Source organism: Tupaia chinensis, unplaced genomic scaffold, assembly GCF_000334495.1.
Source record: "Tupaia chinensis unplaced genomic scaffold, TupChi_1.0 Scaffold000066_1, whole genome shotgun sequence".
Lineage (NCBI taxonomy): Eukaryota > Metazoa > Chordata > Mammalia > Scandentia > Tupaiidae > Tupaia > Tupaia belangeri.
In genome coordinates, this window is record NW_006159525.1 from 10,328,608 (window position 1) to 10,348,576 (window position 19,969).

Sequence of the window (19,969 nt, forward strand, 5' to 3'; positions counted from 1 at the left end):
TTCCTGGCAGTCCAGGTTCTCCAGGAAATCCTGATCTGTCCAAACCAGGAATCCCAGGGTCTCCCTTTGGGCCTATTTCACCTCTTCTGCCTACGTACAAATGGATGAATGAATGTAGGAATGAGTCAACAATAAATAACTTCCCCACAACTCCAGAAATATTTTATGGCTATAAATACTTAGCTTTGTGATTTTGTGTAAACAGTTCTCTCTCTCTCCTACCTTGTTGTCCTTTCAACCCGTTTAAGCCTGGAAGTCCTTGGGCTCCCCTGGGACCCTCTAGGCACCTTCCTGGGAGTCCCTTTTGTCCTGGTGGTCCAGGTTTTCCTGGATCTCCTGCAAAAGAATGTCCAAAGGTACATCCAGATGCTCACACCCCAGATCCTTGTGTTATTATCCAATTCCTCTGTAATTTCCCCACCTAAATCATATCTACATTTAATACCATTAATATGCTTTTTATAGAGGACAGTCATGAAAAAGGAACAAAGGAAGGAAGAATGAAGGAAAGGAGAAAGAAAAGTAGAGCAGCAACACTGCATGGGAAAATGAACAGGCCCTACAGATTCTATTGACTGAACTAGAAGTTTATTCGTGAAGAATTCTTTGCCCCTAGAGTGCCTGCACTTTCAGTTGGTTGCCTCTTAGCCGAACTCACAGTGGAGAAAAGCAGTCACACTTGCTATACCTCGTGGTCCATCAAGCCCATCATTTCCTGGACTTCCAGGTCCCCCTGGAAGTCCAGGGAGTCCAATTTCTCCATTTTCCCCAGGATTGCCTCTTTCTCCTGGAAAACCTGGTGCTCCTGGCTCTCCAGGCATGGCTAGTGCTGGTTCTCCCTGTAGCACAGAAATCACATTAGTTTTACTGTAAAACACTTCAGATCTTCATTGATTGGTGACTGGTCTTTAGGGCTATTTACTTGAAAGTAATCTCTCTTTTATGAAAGCTCTAAGTAATTTCTGCACAGCCACCAACACTCTATCAACTTCCTTTCCCAACTCTTGTTGTCAACTTTTCTACAAAGGAAGCCCTAATAGTCCTTCAGGATAAATAGTCTCCACTTTCTCAGAAGATGTGCAGTTGTCTGTCAACAAAAACACCTAGAAAGCTTAGATAGCTTTTCTCATGATGGCTTTCTTACAGCTTTCTAGAGTTTCTTTCTAGAGTTCCTCCATCTTAAATGCATTTAATGTTTATGAAGTAATCTGTGAATAGAGACACAATCCTGCCTGTAACACCATCTACTTTCCTTTCTAAAAGGGAGGATGGTCCAAGAAACTTAAAAAAAAGTTTCCTTATCTTCCGTATCTACAAATACATTGATAATTTGAAATACATTGATAATTTCTACACCCAGAAGGCCCATTGTGGTCACCCCTTATTGCCCGTGTCAGCCCAAGTTTTAATTTTTGCAGACCTTGGCTCCAGGGAGGCCTGGCTTTCCAGGTAACCCAGGCTTTCCCATGTTTCCAGGACAACCTGGTGATCCTTTTACTCCTGGAAAACCTTGGTCTCCTGCAGGGGGAAAAAAAGTGTAGGATTAGTCTTACTGAAGATTCTGAACAACACTTTTCAAATTTGTTCTAATGTTTTTATGAGACAACCAGCTAGAAATGTTTCTATGGAAGTTTGAATGATGAGAAATGCAACTGCTAAATTTGCAGTTAAAAAATTTCCATTCCAGGTCTGATTACACTGGTTTCTAATGAAAAAATACTTTATCCATTTTTGTTGTTTAGTATGGCTACAACTTTGATTCAGCAATTCTTCATGTCGCTGATGCTATTGCCCATTCCATTGGCTTTGTTTCTGAAGTATATTTTACATACAATGCACTGCTAAATGGATCTTTATGTGTGTATATAAGAGGACTTCAAAAAGAACATGGAAAATGCAGCTCAAGTACAAGTTTATTTTGATTCAAAAAATTTTGAAATTAATGCATGGTTCTCCTCTTTCTTTCTTTCTTTTTTTTTAATTTGTCAGAGAGCATGTATACTTGCTACCACCTCCCACATGGGGCATGGTCATGCTGCACTCTCTTCTCCTCCATTTCTCCCTCCTTTTGGAACTTAGGGCATGTTTGCACATGTGTCCAATGTGTTTCTCAGGCTGCTAGGTTTAGGACTAGAACAGTATAGTTGGCCATGTAAGATCTAGCCATCTTAACCACCAGGACATGGGCTGGCCCAAATGATAGGTTTTCATAATACACATTTTCCATTAACTTTTTTAAAAGAGTTATTTATTTAATTAAATAATTATTATTATTTAATTTGCTACAAGGCACATGCACTTACCAGAGAGACAGAGAGAAAGATAGAAGAAAAATGAGAAAGCAAGCTGGGACTCAAACCGTGGTCAGTCATGTAGGAGTCCAGTGCCTTAACCACCATTCCATCTGCTGGCTCTTCCACGAACTATTTAAAGACACCCCCTCCCTCCTTTCCCTTGCATATCCATGCAGGCACAACCTAGATCAAAGTATACAGATTTTTCAGCACTGTGGGTAGATTTTTTCAACATGGGTTGCTCAAGAGAATTAAGTCCTAATACCCTGTAACATCCATTACTTGTAGTGAATTAACTTCTTAAGCATTTATAATAGAAAAATGGAGAAAGAAGATATACACATCAATTTCTATGTTCTGTGGTTCAGAAGAAGAAACCCTGGTAAAGCAAGGCTGCAGTCAAAGGGTCCTGTCTTGTCCCTATTTCGATTAAAGTTTCATTCAGTTCCTTCACACTTCAGTTAGTTAATTCTGTTAATTCCGTTGTAAATCTCTGCCTTCAAGTAGCTCTTAGGCTAATCCTAGTTCCCATAGTTTACAGTCTTTTTCCAGAGAGTGAATCCAAAGAGTTACAAAACTAGGGTGCAATTTAATAACACAGGATCCTGGGGCTGGTAGGTGGCCTGGTGTTTAAGGTGCTGGACTCCCACATGGCTTGCTGTGGTTTGAATCCCGGACCTAGAAGCTTGCTTTCTCACTTTCTCTATCTCTCTCTTTCTCTCACTCTATCTCTCTCTGGTCAAATTAAAATGAATAAATAAATAAATAAATAAAGTTAAATAAAATAATTCTTTAAATAAAAAATAATACAGGGTCCCAGAAAGACTAGGCAAAAATATTGCCGATACTTCTTCTTCACAGATCAGTTGTAAGGAACCGGAGAAATTGGAGTTAAAGTAATTCTTAGGACTACAGAAGAATTGTGATATTTCCCATTTCAAATTTTCATAAGTTAAAAATGAGTATTTCAATATCTAGGCAGAACTGATGTATAATATACATTGATGACATATTAATCCAAGAGATGAAACACCAAAATATGGATTCTATTGTGACATTTAAAATAATATGGCATCAATGTGAAATTATAAAGCCTGAAGTTACATGTGACAATCTAGAGACTGAGATTATTCATATATCTTCCTGGACAGAACTTTGATGTACTCGTCACAGGGAAGCCTGAGTTTATTGCTTAAGCTCTCAGTATGTAGACATTTTGGGAATAATTTATTTTTGATGGGAAACAGCACTATTTTCTTTACTTTTTTTTTTTTTAGAGGTTTTTGCTATAGGGCATGTACACTCGCCAGAGAGACAGAGAGAGACAGGGAGACAGAAAGCGAGAAATCACCCCCCAGGAGCAGAGCTACAATGCAATCCCTTCTCCTCCATTCTCCTCTTGGGATCTTGGGCACGCATGCACATGCACCTGGCGTGAGTTTAAGCCACCAGATCTGGGACTCGAACCGCGGTTGACTACATGGGAGTCCAGCGACATAGCCATTACACCAAATGCTGGTCCCAACAGCACTATTTTCTAAAGGAAAGTAACTTACGTAACTTATTTTGGAGAAAATAGGGAGATCAACTATTTGCAATTTAATTAACTTAATTTTATTTTCTTATTAAAATTATAAAGTAAAAGAATGTACAAATGCAAAAAGCACAGACATCTCTTCAAAAGTGACCAAAAAAATCTCATAAGACTCACACTCAAGAAGAATCACTATTGCAGAGAAGGAAGGAGCAATAGGGAGACTTTGCAATCCCAGAGATAGAAGAACAAGTAGACTTAAACCAAGCTACTCAGCTTGAGTTTATCAGCAGGGGCCCCATCCAGCCTATTGTGGGAAAAGAGGGACTCCCTGGCCCAGGCAGGTTGAAGTGGTCTACCACCTTCCATTCTACCTGTCAGCTCAATCTTTATCCACATTAGGAGTGGTTATGTTTGGGTATACAAGAACCAAACACCTGAAAATAGAAGACTCTGAGGGAATTCTTTCCCCATAACTCCCTTAGCAGTAAAAGGAGATGAACTCCCTTCTGAAAACTTGATCCCAAAACTCCTGCTGTGGATTCCACACTCCCACCTACAGTAAAGGAGAGAAACTGGCACAGAGTCTACACAAACCATGGAGAAGTGCAAGAGCACATAGCTATAGAAATACACTCCGAAGAAGAAAGTCACCACCGGGTGACTAAAGATCAAGCAGAGCCCCAAGAAATAGGAGAAAATCAGAAAATACCTCCCCCTCAAAGGACCATAACACCTCACCAACAATGGATAAAACACAAGAGATCACAGAAATGTCAGAAAAAGAATTTGGAATATTCATTGTAAAAATACTCAACAAGATATAAGAGCAAACAGAGAACCAATTCTACGTTGTAAAAAGAAATCCTTCCATGACTTAAAGAAGGAACTCCATTAAGAGATAGACACACCAAAAAAGAATAAAACAGAATTTCTTGAGATAAAAAATACAATGCGGGAAATTGAAACCTCCCTCCATAGTATCAACAGCAGATTAGGCAGCACAGAAGAAAGAATCTCTGACCTTGAAGGCAAAGCCTCCAAGCAACTGAAAAGAATAGAAGAATAATCTTTAAGAATGAGGACAATATATGGAAAATCCTAGACACTGTTATACAGCTGAAGAGCTGCATAATGGGTATTCCAGAAGGTGAAGAGACAGGTAAAGGCATAAAAAAAGATATTATTATCTTTCATAATATTGAGTCAGAAAAGTCATGACGTGTTTTCCTATGCAAAAGTGTGTCATGACTTTTCCAAAAACCCAACATTTTAGTGGAAAAGTTTCCACATTCAGATTTCCACCAAATAGATATAACATAAGAAGATCCTCTTCAAGGCATATCACAGCCAATTTGGTAAAAATCAAAGACAAATATAAAATTCTAAAATGTCAAGAGAGAAATGCCATGTTGCTTACTAAAGTTACCTCATTAGACTAGATCTCTCAGCTGAAACAATGCAGGCAATGAAAGAATAGGAAGACTTTTTTTTTTTAAAAAGTAGTATTTCTTTAATTTTAAAAATTATTATTTTAAAATTTGTGATAGACATGTGTGCTCACCAAAGACACACACACACACAGAAAGTGAGAAAGCAAGTCACCGCTTGAACTGAACTTCAGCTAACTATGTGAGTCCAGCACCCCAACCACCACACTACCTGTTGGCCTTGGGAAGACATATTTAAAACTGGGAAAGAAAAACAATTTCAGTCAAGAGTACTATACCTAGCAAGATTATCCTTCAAATGGGAAGGAGAAATAAAATCATTCCCAGATAAACAAATGCTGAAAGAATTTACCAAAATGAAACCAGCTCTGTGGGAAATATTTAAGGGACTACTATACCAGGAGAGCTAAGGAGACACGAACAGGAGTAAGAGAACACACACACACACACACACACACACAAACAAACATTAAAAAAGGATAAGTTCATACATATTAATAATAATATTGACTGTCAGGACTAAATAAAGATTCAACTATCTCATACGTAAGCAGGTTTAAATACAAATCTACCAATTATTTGATAGTTGTCTCTACAGGTTTCAATTGATATTTAGTATAATCATTACTCACTATATAAAACTAGATAACAGAGGAAAAGTCCAAAATTTTATAGCTGAGTCTTTCTTTGGAATGAATTTTTTAAAAAAGGCTAAAATCAAGAACTTTGTAAAGCCTATAAATCACCAAATCATTGGTTTTACCATGTCTTCATTTTTTTGTTTTTTGTTTGTTTGTTTTTTTGAGAGATTTTTGCTGTAGGGTGCGTGTGCTCACCAGAGACACAGAGAGAGACAGAGAGATGGAAAGTGAGAAATCGGCCCTAGGGGGATGGGTGTGCCACAGTCCCTTCTCTTCCATTCTCCTCCTGGGATCTTGGGCACACACGTGTGTGCACATGCACACACACACACACACATACACACATAACACGGCATGAATTTTAAGTCGCCAGGTCTGTGACTCAGTCAACTACATGGGAGCCCAGCAATGTAACCATCATGCCAATTGCTGGCTCCCCATGTCTTCATTTTTGAACATCTCTTTCTAATTTTGTTTTGTTTTTGCTTTTTTGAGGACTTACTTCTTTATGCACAGTATAATACTGTGGTCTTACAGGAACTCAGTGTATGAGTAGAAGTTTTTATTTTTTTTAATCTTTTCCTAATGAGCTATTGTTATGTACAATTTTATCTATGTCTAACTGGACCAATGATTGATACAGATATTTTTCAGATTATAAACTTATCTCCCACAATCCTCTACATGGAAATTACAAATTCTTCTTTCATTGGCTATGTTAAGATTGCCTTTGCTACTTTATGAGATCATTTATTGCTTGACTTTTAATCACTTTGTTTTTCTTTAGAACTGTACCTTCACAGTAAAGAATGTCATAGACAATTCAGTATATACTTTCAGAATAACCATTGGAGTGGGTTTCAAATGTTCACAACACAGTCTAATGTTAAATGTTGAAGGTAGTGAATATATTTATATCTTTGGTTTGTTTGTTATACACTATATACATGCTTTTAAGACATTCTGTACCCTGGGAACCAGCAGTTAGCGTAATGGCTATGTCGCTGGACTCCCACGTAGTCGACCGCGGTTCGTGTCCCGGACCCGGTGGCTTAAAACTCATGCCGGGCGCGTGTGCGTGCGTGCCCAAGATCCCGAGAGGAGAATGGAGGAGAAGGGATTGCGGCGTGACCATCCCCCCTGGGGGGTGATTTCTCGCTTTCTGTCTCTATGTCTCTCTCTGTCTGTCTGGCGAGCGCACGCGCCCTACAGTGAAAATCTCTCCAAAAAACAAAAAAATCCATTCTGTACCCTTCAAAGATGTGTAATGATTATATGTACATCATAAATTACAACAAATATTTAAAGAGAACAAAAACAAAAGAACTACTATTATTATTTTGGTAAATTTTCTTCTTTTATTTTTTTTCCTCATGAATTATATAAAATAGAATTGAGGTGAGATTGCATGAATCAATGTGATTGTTGCCTTATCACCTAATATTATTGTAAGACTTTTTCTCCATTGAAGATACTTGGAAAACATCATTATAAAGAATATTATGGCTATTTCCTATTTTATTCACTATATATATTTATAGCATCTAAATATTTACAATGAACCTTACATATTAAAATTTTTATACTTACCCTTAGGTCCAGGAGGCCCAGGACATCCGATTCCTGGAATTCCTGGTTCACCATCAGGCCCGGGAAGACCAGGATCACCACATTTCCCCATGGATCCAGGCATACCTTAAAAACAGGTACACACAATCCCCACATCAGCAACTTTCTTTCATCTTGTTTTAAAAGATAATGTGTATGTTCTCTATGTCATCTTAGCTTTTTCTAGAAATTAAATACTTTTACATAGCCTCAAGTGCATACCCTTCCTTTCCACACCCAACCAATAGAGTAATCACTAGGAGCCACCTAGAATTTTTAAAATATTATTTAATTCCTAAAAAGAAATGTTCTAAATATATTGAACTACATGTTTCCCTCCATGCATGTAAACTTGTTTTACATCACATTGGCAAAAAAATTGAAGTTTTCAAAGAAAGACACTAGGGAAAATATCCTGATTAACAACTGGCAAACATTGCTTGCTTCTTCAAAAATCCAAGAAGGACCCAGTCTCTGTGGCACAGCTAGCAATATGCCAGACTGTGGAGCTGCTGGAAGCCACGTGCTGACCAAGGTTGGTGTCCTGGCTCAGATCAACCTGGAAGCATGCTAGGATGCTGGGCATGTATGTGGGTGTATGTCTAGGACCCTGGCATCTGGAAGACAAAAGGAAGGGCAGAATAGCACGACTGAGCCCTGCCAGGGGTTCTTCTCTTTCTCTCATCTGTGTACAAGTGCTCTATCATTGAATTTATATATTTTTAAAATTTGCCAGAGGATGCTGGCCAGAGAGAGAACAGGGAGAAAGGAAGATCAAGAAAGTACTGCCCCCTGAATGGGGCAAGATCATGCTGCAATCCCATTTCTCTATCCTGTTGGGATTTTGGACACACACACAAGTACACACAGAGTTCCCAGTGTGTTTTTCAAACCACTGGGAATAAGATTCAAACCAAGCATTTGGCCATGTGGGATCCACCAGGCCACTGGACTGGCCCACAAATTAACTTAAGCAAACAAACAAAAAACCCCATGAGGATTGCTTTGTTCTAGGATTCCTCTTAAATAATCACTCTTCCTTTGGAACTTTTCTATCAGAAGCACCAGTGGAATAATTTGGGTGACTTCAAAGGACAATGGCGAGTTCCCTGCCTGCTTGCTTGTTATCTGACAGCTCTGGCCTAAGTCCTCTTTTGGAGCTAATGAATATATATTGTCCACATAATAAGGAAGATATTTTCCCTAGAGAATTAGAGTGCTCCTGAAGACATGCTCCCGACTTGGCGATGGGGGTACTCACCAGGTGGACCTTGGGGGCCAATATGGCCAGGGGCTCCTGGAGGTCCTGGGGGCCCTGGAACTGGTGTTGAAACACTGAATTCTCCCCTAGGACCTTAAGAAAAATTGTGATCATAAGACTGGGGTGCATATTGAAATGTTTTCTGGACAAGAGGGGAAAAATATAATTATAAGGGATTTATCAACATATCCTAAGGAAGATTAAAAAATACTCTACATCCACAGACCCCAATACTAACTTAAGAATGACCAACCCTTAGAAAGTATCTTATTCAATCAACAAGTATTTATAAACATAAGCATCTACTACTGGCTACACCTCGTGTTAATTAACAGCCCAACATGCTGATCTATTTAAAGAGAACCTATTTGCCTCAAATTGACTACACAGAATAAAGCATACACAATGATGAACATTGATAAGACATTTACTTATTGGATAACTGGCTTCATGGGAAGGTAGCATAGTACTCTGAGTAAAACACAAAGTATGACAGATGACTGACTTGGGTTTGAATCTTGGCTCTGTTACTATTTTTCTTCTAAATTATTTTATTTATTATTATTATTGCTTTTTAATTTGACCAAAGAGAGACACACACAGAGAGAGGGAAAGGGAGAAAGGAAGCCACCAGGTCTTGTGCTTTAACCACAGTCCATCCATGTGGGAGTCCAGTGCCTTAACCACTACGCCACCTGGTGGCCCTGGCCCTGCTGTTTTTTGAAGAGTTTTTTTTTTTTTTTTTTTTTTTTTTTTTATAATAATGGTACGTGCGCTCGCCAGAGAGACAGAGAGACAGAAAGTGAGAAATCACCCCCCAGAGGGGAGGGCCATGCCACAATCCCTTCTCCTCCATTCTCCTCTCAGAATCTTGGGCACGCACGCACACGCTCCCGGAGTGAGTTTAAGCCACCGGGTCCAGGACATGAACCGCAGTCGACTACATCGGAGTCCAGCGACATAGCCATTACACTAATAATTGCTGGTCCCCTGGCCCTGCTGTTTTTAAGAGCCATGATCTTGGGCATCTTTAAAAAGATTTTGGTAAGTTTCTTATCTGTTATTAGGAAAATAATGCCCACCCAGCAGATAAATTGCAGAGAATGCTTTGATCACAGTGGCCCACAGAGGAGATATGTTGGTGATTTGTGTTGTCATATATTCACACCTTTATACCATACAAATGTCTACAGTGTGTTACAGGGAAAACGTTATAATATTTTATGACAATGGGGTACTTCACTAAAGATTCGCTTTCAGAAAAAGCAGCAGAGACTTACATGAGGTCTTAGAATAGGGATCAATAACTTTGTCTGTAGGTGCCAGACAGCAAATAATTTGTACGTTGTGGTCCAGATCTTTGTCACAATACTAGACCCTGACTTTGGAGCATGAACTCAGGCAGAAACAATATATGAGTGAATGAGTGTGGCTGTGCTCAACAGTTAGTTCTGCACACCGGAATTTAAATTTTAATGTAATTTTTATGTACCACAAATTATTATTAAGAAATTCTGGGACCAGCAGTTAACGTAATGGCTATGTCGCTGGACTCCCATGTAGTCAATCATGGTTCGCGTCCTGGACCCGGTGGCTAAAAACTCATGCTGGGCGCGTGTGCGGGCGTGCCCAAGATCCTGAGAGAGAATGGAGGAGAAGGGATTGCAGCGTGGCCATTCCCCCCTGGGGAGTGATTTCTCGCTTTCTATCTCTCTGTTTTTCTGGCAAGCACACGTGCCCTATAGCAAAAACCTCTCCAAAAAAAAAAAAAAAAGAAATTCTTTTTCAATCATTTAAAAATATCAAGACCAGTCTTAGCTTATGGGCCATACAAAAACAGAATGTAGACTGTGGACCACCAGATTTTGCTAATCCTTGGACTAGAACAGCAGCTCCAAAGTAAAGTTCAGATAAAGATAAAGAAATATGCATTTTATATTTCACATATGTATATGTAAATGTGTGGACAGAAATGCAGCATTTGATTTATAATATATATAAGCAACCTTCAAAAAGTTTGTGGAAAAGAATGGACTCACAGTAGAGTTTATTTTAGTGCAAGAAAATTTTGAAATTTATGCATACTTCTTATACAACACACATTTTCCACAAACTTTTTGAAGGCCTTCATATGGGGTTGTATACTCAAAAAGTTTCACTGATGAAGGAGACATCATAAAAGGATTTGGAGACCATGGGTTTATTGGGTCTTACCCTTCATAGGGGTTCTAGCAGTAGAAAAATGACCTTGGTGGCATTATTTATTGAACACTGCCTGCAACATGCCATTCTATCTCCCATCCTACCTTCAGCCATAAATGAACACTGAGGATCTGATTCCTCTTGAATTCAGATGTAGGTTCAATACATGTGGCTCCAAAAACTTACCTAGACTTTAAGATGATTGTGAGACCCCTTTTCTTATTGGTCTCAGGTATTTCAGTTTTATTTATAACCTACCTATGAGTTATGGATCAGAAAACAAATTTACAACATCAGTGAGCTCTTGCGGCCAAGATCAGTCTCAGAGGCTCTGCCTTCCCTTTGTTCATCATAACGAACTTCCCCTTCTCCCTTAGGGTCTATTTGTTCCATGTATTTGTACTAGTAATAGAGAATATCGTAGGGAATATCAGCTGAATTCCCCAGTAACAGGGAAGAAGCAGATTTCCTCTACCATGTTCTATGTGTTCTTTCTCCCTGTCTGTGAGTTGACATACTCCATTTGTTAGATGCAAGGTCCTATATATTCATTCGTCTTAAAGGAGCTTCACTAGTGCTAAGATTCAACAACCCACTCCATAGGAAAACAGGACTGGAAAGAAAACTAACCAACCGGCTTCTCCAGGTGGTCCAGGGGCTCCGGGAACTCCTTGGGTACCCTTTGGACCAGGCTCTCCCTGGGGTCCATAGCCAGGTGGTCCAGCTGGTCCTGCAGGTCCTGGGGAGCCAGGGGAGCCAGGATCCCCTGGAGGACCCTGGTCTCCTTTCACGCCACTCAGGGCCTGTGACAATAAGAACGTGATTGGATAGTGCTGGATTACAATCCCTTCTCTCAACAGGTTAATCATACCCAGAAAAGGAATACCCATTAGGCTGCCATTGAATTAAAAAGCAGTTATTACATGTATAAAACAAAGTTTAAAAAATAATAATAGGAGAAACTGTGGTAGAAGCAGAGGGTATACGGGAACACTGTACTATTTGTCAATAAAATCTTTAAAAAAGAAAGCAGCTGGCATCCAATAGGACTATTACTAAAATACTGCTATAACAAGAACACTGTATGTTTCTGCTGTTTTGTGCCCTCTAGAACTTGGCAACGTTTCATGAATTTGAGTCCCACCTGAGAGAGCCTACAATCACATGTCTCTCAAATGTTAGCTCTAAAACTAAGTTGGATTTGGCCAAGAGTTCAAATGACCTTAGAGGAGATATTCATGCCTCTGGTCTCTAAAATAGAACCAGTCCAATAAACTTTTATTTGCATAAATAAAATACTCTATTTTTAAAAAATTTCACACATGGTAACTTTGAAAATGAGTTGTATATTTTAAAGAAATTGAATTTGACAAAGTAACTGAAGATCCCTTCCTCCCCAAAATGCCTCCCCACCCCACAACAAAAATTTGATTGGGTTTTTTCATTGGTCAGTATTGTCAGAAACTGAAGACTTTTTTCTTTCTTTTCTTTCTCTTTCTTTCTTTCTTTCTTTCTTCTTTTTTTTTTTTTTTTTGGAGAGGTTTTTGCTATAGGGCACGTGCACTCACCAGACAGACAGAGACAGAGAGACAGAAAGTGAGAAATCACCCTCCAGGGGGGATGGCCACATTGCAATCCCTTCTCCTCCATTCTCCTCTTGGGATCTTGGGCACACACACACACGCGCCTGGTGTGAGATTTAAGCCACCAGGTTCGGAACTCAAACCGCGGTCGACTACATGGGAGTCCAGCGACATAGCCATTATGCTAACAGCTGGTCCCCCTCTTTCTTTTGTAATGACAAATCATGAGACTCAACAAATCACCTTCCAGATCTTTTCTCATTTACTTTCTGGAGCATCTTTACCAGAATTAATAAAGAAAAGTTAATGAGATGCCAATGGGGCATTATATGAACTCTGATACGACTAGATCAGCTGAAGCACTGGGTCTGAGTAACACCAGTGCTGTAAACACTCCCAACCAGAAAGTCTTTTGTAGTGGAAAACGTTTAGGAAAGACTATGTACATTGCTATGTGTTGGGGAGTCACAACTCACATTCTATTTTAAAGGGTCGTTAAATGGATCTTTACATTCATTGACCTAGTTTCCCCAAACCTGTTTGGATGGGACCCCTTTTATTGGATAATGGTGGTGAACTCTGGGAGAAACTGCTGCTCTGTGGAATAGGGACAGCAGCATCCCTGCAATGCTGTCAGACACACTGGCAGGGTGCTCAACCTGTCACTGAGTGACATTTTAAAGTAGATCTGGGTAGATATTACCTCTCATAGAACAGAGGAAAAATTCAATCTCTCATACACACACAAAGGGACAAATTAACTTCAGCTTAGCTCCTTTTTTTAAAAAAAAATTATTATTGTACTAGAGAGATTTTTGCTATACGGTGTATACACTTGCCGGAGAGATAGAAAGAAAGTAAGAAGTCAGCCCTCCATCCCTCACAGGGGGAATGGCCACGCTGCAATCCCTTCCCCTCCATTCTCTTCTTGGGATTTTGGGCATGCAAGCACGTACACCCAGCATGAATTTTAAGCTGCCAGCTCCAGAGCTCAAACCACTGTCAACTACATGGGAGTCCAGCGATGCAATTATTATGCCATCTGCTGGTCCTTATTTTTTAAAAATTATTTTTAAAATTTTGGTCTTATTTAAGTTTGCTATAAGGCACATGCACTCACCAGAGAGACACACACAGAAAGAGAGAGAAAATGAGAAACCAAGTCACTGGGTCTGGGACTTGAACTGTGGTCCACTATGTGGGAGTCTAATGCCTTAACTACCATGTCACTGGCTGGCCCAAGCTAAAATATTTTAAATGACAAAACATTTGATTTTTTAGAAAGTTGACTATTCCTCTTAGTATTTTGCTCTTTTATGAATTTATTTTTAAAAATTATTTATTTAATTTCATTTATCATTATTATTCAATTTGACCAGAGAGAGACACAGAAAGAGAGAGATGCAGAGTGAGAAAGCAAGCCACCAGGTACAGGACTCGAACTGCAGTTGGCCATGCGGGAGTCCACTACCTCAACCACCACGCCACCTGCTAGCCCCAATGATTTATTTTTACTTACTAAAATTAATATTGCCTACAAAATATTTCTTAAAGTTTTCCACTGCTAAATATTTTCTGAACTTCTCCATAAACTCATCTGATATACAAATATGAAATTACAACTTGCATATGAAAAATAGGGTTACTATCAATACAGAAGGCTTTTTTTTTTTTTTTGCTATAGGGTACATATGCTCACCAGAAAGAGAGAGAAAGGAAAAGTGAGAATTCAGAAATCACCCCCGCCCCAGGAGGAGTGGTGGCCACACTGCAATCCCTTCTTCTTCTTTCTCCTCTTGGAATTTTGGGCAAGCACACAGAAGTGCCTCATTTGGTTTTCAAGTTGCAGGGTGGCATAGTTGGCCATGGGGATCCAGTGCCTTAACCACCATGCCACTTGCTGACCTTCATTCAGTCTTGAATCTTAATTGGCCTGGATCATAGAAAGCTACCTACATATCAATGTACTACCTCCAGACAAAATACTCTAACATTTTGTTTAGCTTTTCATTACTAAGTTAAAGATGCCTCATCCTGTAGTTAGTGCGAACTCCACTGTGTGGCTAACAAGTTCAGTGCACTTCATCTACAGAGAGCAGAACCTGAAAGCAGCTGCTAAACACCCACCGGGTCACCTTTAGGTCCTGGCGATCCTTTCACTCCTGGGGTTCCAGGAATCCCATCGACTCCTTTTCTCCCAGGAGTCCCTCGGAGCCCAGGATCACCTGGGGCACCCGCTGGCCCCTGGGCCTGAGCTGTTTCACCTTTTCCCCCTTTAAGGCCAGGATCACCTCGAGCACCAGGGAATCCCTAGGGTGGATAACAAGGAGTCAGTACTGTGATTTGACAGGGTCATACTTGCGTCAGTCTTAAGCACAGCATCGACAAGACCTTTTCAATCTAAGTGCACATGGGTCTTTTTTTAGACACACTTTCTTTGGTCCACAAATACCATTTCAAGTTTTTGATTTGTTTTTGCTTTGCTTTTACTTCCAAAATTGGAAATGAATTCAGTTGGAATGTATTCAATGACTACAACTCAATACAATTCACACAATAATACAATTTAATATGGTACAATTAGTAATTCAGATTATGTCTGAATATTTTTAAGTTTCAGAAACTGAGTAATTAAATAATTAAATATATTCATCTACATTTAACTTTCTGATTCACTATGATTAATATTTTCACAACTTTTTGACATATAATTCATATGCCGTAACATGTATCCTTTGTAAGAGTACAATTCAATGAGAGTATTTATAGAATTTAGCCACAATCGCTACAGTCAATGTCAAAACATGTTCATCACTTCCCCAAATTCCCTCAAATCCATTTGCTCTTAATCTCCATTCCCACCTTCAGTCCCAGCAGCAACCGATCTGTTTTCTGTCTCGTAAATGCTTTCTGTCTCATAAGATGATTCATAAATTCATTAATGTATTCACTTATTCATACATGCATCATCCACTTATTCATTTAATCAACCCGTATCTGTTAAGCACCTGCTACTTTCCAAACTGATGACTTAGGTGTGGTGCAACCGTATTTCCAGAGTTCTCAGTTTTCCAAATTGAAGCTAAGGCTTTGAAACCATGAAATCTTACCGGAAGTCCTGGAAGACCTCTATTTCCTGGGGATCCTGGGCTTCCTTTCAGGCCAGGTGCACCTTGTCCTCCTGCAAAGCAACACATTAATTATTATTATTATTTTAATTTCCAGAGGGTGTGCGCACTAGTCAGAGAGAGCCAGAAGGGAGAGGGAGAAGGCTTTCCCAATGGGATGTGGTCCCATTACAGTCCCTTCTCCATTTCTCCACCCCATTGGAATTATGTTAGAAAAACATAAGAGTGTTTTTTAAGCTGCTGGGGTTGGAATTTGGTGTTTTTTTTGTTTATGTTTTTGTTGTTATTATTTAATTTGTTACAGTACATGTGCACTCACCAGAGACAGAGAGAGAGAGGAGGGAAAGTGAGAAAGCAAGCTACGAGGTCTGGGACTCTTACCATGATCAGTCACATGGGAGTCCAGTGCCTTAACCAATATTCTACCCCTGCTGACCCCCTGGGATTGGAATTTCAGCCATGGTGTGCAATGTGGGATCAAGCTCCCCTAACCACTAGGTTACGGGGCCAGCCCACAACGAATTACTCTTTGAACACCAACTCTGAGTAGCCAAAGTAGAGCAGTACATAAGAAAATAGGACACTTTCTTATGAAAAAGGAAAGACAATTTCTATCATAAAAGATACCATACAATAAGAGAATGGGGTTAAAAACTGGAATATCAGATAAAGTAAACTATAGCTCTTCGAACTCAGCTTCTGAAAAATGCTTTTCTCTATCATTTTAAGGACATATATTTTTCTGATGATAAAAATAATATATGGGGCCAGTCAGTGGCAAGATGGTCAAGGGGCTGGATCCCAATGGGCTGATTGTATAGTTCAAGTCCTGGACTTGGTGGCTCATAAAACATCCTGGGTGTCCGTGCATGCTTGCCCCCAAAACTGAAAGAGAATGGAGGAGAAGGATGGTGGTGTGGCCATTCCCCCTTCTCACTTTCTGGCTCTCTTCCTTCCTGTCTCTCTTCAGTGAGCACTCATGCCCTTTAGAAAATTAAAAAACAAAACAAAACAAAATAACAATATATGGTCACTACATGAAAATTAAACAGAAAGAAGAGACTAAAAGTCACCCATAAATCTACCACCAGAAGTTAATATTTGCTAAATTCCAACGTGCATTGGTCATGAAGTTTCACATCCATAAATGCATCAGGCTTGGAGGCGCACTATTTTAGACTCGTGCTGTGCCTATGTCAGTGAGTGTAGCTTACCCTATCCCATAGGTGAGTCATCGTTTATTTAGCTGTTTTTAGGCACATAGCTTTTTCTCAACTGTTAACTGTTGTAAACAGTGCTATAATACATATTTCTGGATATTTAGTTCTACAAATGTATCCAACTATTCTCTAGAGGATGCTTTGTAAAGTATTAGTATAACTGCAGAATCAATGAGCACATTTTCTGAGACTTTGGATATTTGGATTGAGAACCTGCCTCTCAGCAGACCCTGTGCCAAGGCAAGTATCTACTGAACAGTGGGACCAGAGACATTCCGGGTATTCCCTATCCACGTTGCCAGGTAGGGGAATGACAGCCCAGAGGAGACAGGTGACAATACAGCAATCAAAGGATGCTGGCATAGAGGGTAAGAGACTCCTCTGAGGGGAATGCCTGGGTATGACTCCAGCACATAAAGCATGGTGTGTGTGTGCCCAAAATCCTGAGAGAAGGACGACTGCAGGGTGGCCAGCTCCCTATGGGGTGGCTTTCTCATTCGGCCTCTCACTCTATCTTTTCCTTTTTTTTTTTTTTTTAATTTTCTGGAGAGGTTTTTGCTATAGGACACATGCGCTCGCCAGACAGACAGAGAGACAGAAGAGATAAATGGAAGAGAAGAAAGAAGGAGAAAGAAAAAGAAAGTGGAATGGAGGCACATGAGACCCTTAGAACACTGCCTAGCACACTGACCAAGACTTCTGTAACTTAAATCTTACCAATTTTGTTGATTTTTGTTCTTTTTGTTTTGTTTTAGAGATAGATAGATTTTTGCTATAGGGTGCATGCACTCGCCAGAGAGACAGAGAGCAAGAAATCCCCAGAGGGGATGGCCACATTGCAATCCCTTCCCCTCCATCCTCCTCTCGGGATTTTGAGCCTGGTGTGAGTTTCAAGCTGCTGGATCTGGGACTCAAACAGCATCCGACCATGTGGAAATCCAACGATGTAACCATTACGCCGTCTGTTGGTTCAAAACTCTTATTAACAAGAAGTAATTTGAAGGCAGTGTCTGAACACCAAGGTGCTGATGGCAGGACCAGGAATGTAGTGCCGTGGGAACGGCTCTGTGCAGACAGGGAACAGCACACGGAGCAGAGGAACCCACTTTTATACTTCAAAGTTCTCCCATGGCCAGTTTCATAGCTAAGCTGGGGGAGGTGCTAAGCAGTGGCAGTGGCAGCCAGGAGCATTAGGGCTGCAGTGGAGCATCCTGGTCTGAGCCGGAGGTGGCCACGAGAGAGCCAATGAGTCACGAGTTACGTAGCCCTCAAAAAACTGGCTTATGAGATGGCTTTTCCCTTTAAAAGTGAGTGTCGTGGCTAATTTTTAAAAGAAGAACTACGAGATTTGAGATGAAATTTCTGATGTCTTTTTTACCATAAAATATTGGAAGATTTATTGACACAGAGCTTAAAATGCTGCAAAGTAACAGCAGGCTGGAGTTGAGGGCTGGAAGGCCCATTTGAACATGGCCTCCAGTTTGCCACAGTCCTCGCCACTCTATCATCCCCAGCTCTTAGGGCATTGCTGTAATTTTGATTGCATTTGTATCCTTAAAAAGAAAACGAAATAGTGAATTTGCTCACTATCAAAAGTGAGAAAATGATAAAAAAAAGAAGGACTGAAAAGGATATTTTCTTTTGAAGACAGAAATGGGAGACAGCTTTGTTTTTTCTTTTTCTTTCTTTCTTTCTTGTTTTTTGTTTGTTTGTTTGTTTTATTTTGTTTTGTTTTTATGGAAGAAAAGAGTGGTGTGTGATTTAGTATGGCTATTTCAAGTTACTAGCTTCCCTGTAGAAATCTGTGTTTACAGTTCCTGGCTAACACGGTACTTTGCTAGAGGTCAGCAACTGAAATGGAACAGAGAAAAACACCAGCTTGCACGTGATTCGAGCTGGATTTATGTTAGCAGAAGAGATGTTTCTGGAACTCTCCCTCCATGTTCAGGTAAACCACAAAATCTGGCAATCCGACATCTTTTCTATTCGCATTGACCTTTTTGTGTTTGCAAAAAACACTTGTAGGCAAACGGTCTGTACCTGGAATTCCTTTTACTCCATCTAGGCCTGGCAGTCCTGGGAGACCGGGAGACCCTGGGGTGCTAGGACACAGCGTACACGGGAGGCCTGGGTCTCCTGCAATGAGAGCAGGTGTTGGCGTTACCTACACATCCGCACACAGTTTCAGGTGGGGCAGTCTTTCCAGCCACACGACCACTTATTATGTTTAAACATATTTATAGGGAGGGAAGAATCAGCTAGGAAATATGGCACATAATTTTAAAAGTTCCTCTGTGTTATCTGCTTGCTTTATCATGTTGAGCCGTACAGATCTTCTGAGAGGAAATTCCAGGTTTAACAAAAAACATCCACCATTTCGGTGTTTCTCTTCTTGCATGAAGGATAAAATTCACATTCTAGGATTATTCGATATATTGCAGGGGTGTTAAATAAATTACAGATTTACAGATAAATTAATACTTTGAACTAATTCGGTGGAAAAGAAGTTATCCCTGAAACATGGCTATTTGGAATCACTTTGTTGTCTCAGAGGGAACAAAGATCAGTATTAATAATCATGGTGAAAGAGTGAGAATGATGATGAAATTGAACTAACCTCTGGGCCCGTGAACTCCTGGAACTCCTGGGGGCCCTAGGTGACCTGGTAGCCCTGGATCTCCAGGTGGACCCCTGCGGAAAACGGTGTCACCTATAAAAGGACAACGCCAAAGGTGATTGCTGTTGGCCTACAGGAAAGTTTTTATTATTTTAATTTAATATTATTTAATATTTTAAAATATTGCTCATGTAACTCGAAACCTAACTAAATTATCTTTGAACACTGAGAGCTTTCTAGATTATGCTTCCAGATTTTCTAGGCTTACAGTCACGTCTATGAATAATAAATGCCCCTTCCTGAAAACCAAACAAACAGAAAACTCTGACACATAGAAGATACTAGAAGGAGGAGGAGGAGAGGAAGAACAAGGAGAAGAGGGGGAGGAGAAGAGAACAAGGAGACGAAAAGATGAGCCAGAGAAAGGCAT

At 40.0% G+C, this 19,969-nt stretch overlaps 1 protein-coding gene across 1 annotated transcript in view; it reads right to left on the reverse strand.

Annotated features, from left to right (window-relative positions):
* The window catches only part of COL4A3 (collagen type IV alpha 3 chain), a 96,040-nt gene that overhangs the window by 31,869 nt on the left and 44,202 nt on the right, over nt 1-19,969 (reverse strand). The window contains exons 23-33 of the mRNA XM_006141982.2: nt 19,540-19,632; nt 18,963-19,058; nt 15,685-15,755; nt 14,702-14,884; nt 11,626-11,794; nt 8,790-8,882; nt 7,511-7,615; nt 1,421-1,518; nt 689-839; nt 223-336; nt 3-90 (exon numbers count right to left, since the gene is read on the reverse strand). Of these exons, the coding sequence (XP_006142044.1) occupies nt 3-90; nt 223-336; nt 689-839; nt 1,421-1,518; nt 7,511-7,615; nt 8,790-8,882; nt 11,626-11,794; nt 14,702-14,884; nt 15,685-15,755; nt 18,963-19,058; nt 19,540-19,632 (1,261 nt within the window). The remainder of the gene's footprint in view (nt 1-2; nt 91-222; nt 337-688; nt 840-1,420; nt 1,519-7,510; nt 7,616-8,789; nt 8,883-11,625; nt 11,795-14,701; nt 14,885-15,684; nt 15,756-18,962; nt 19,059-19,539; nt 19,633-19,969) is intronic.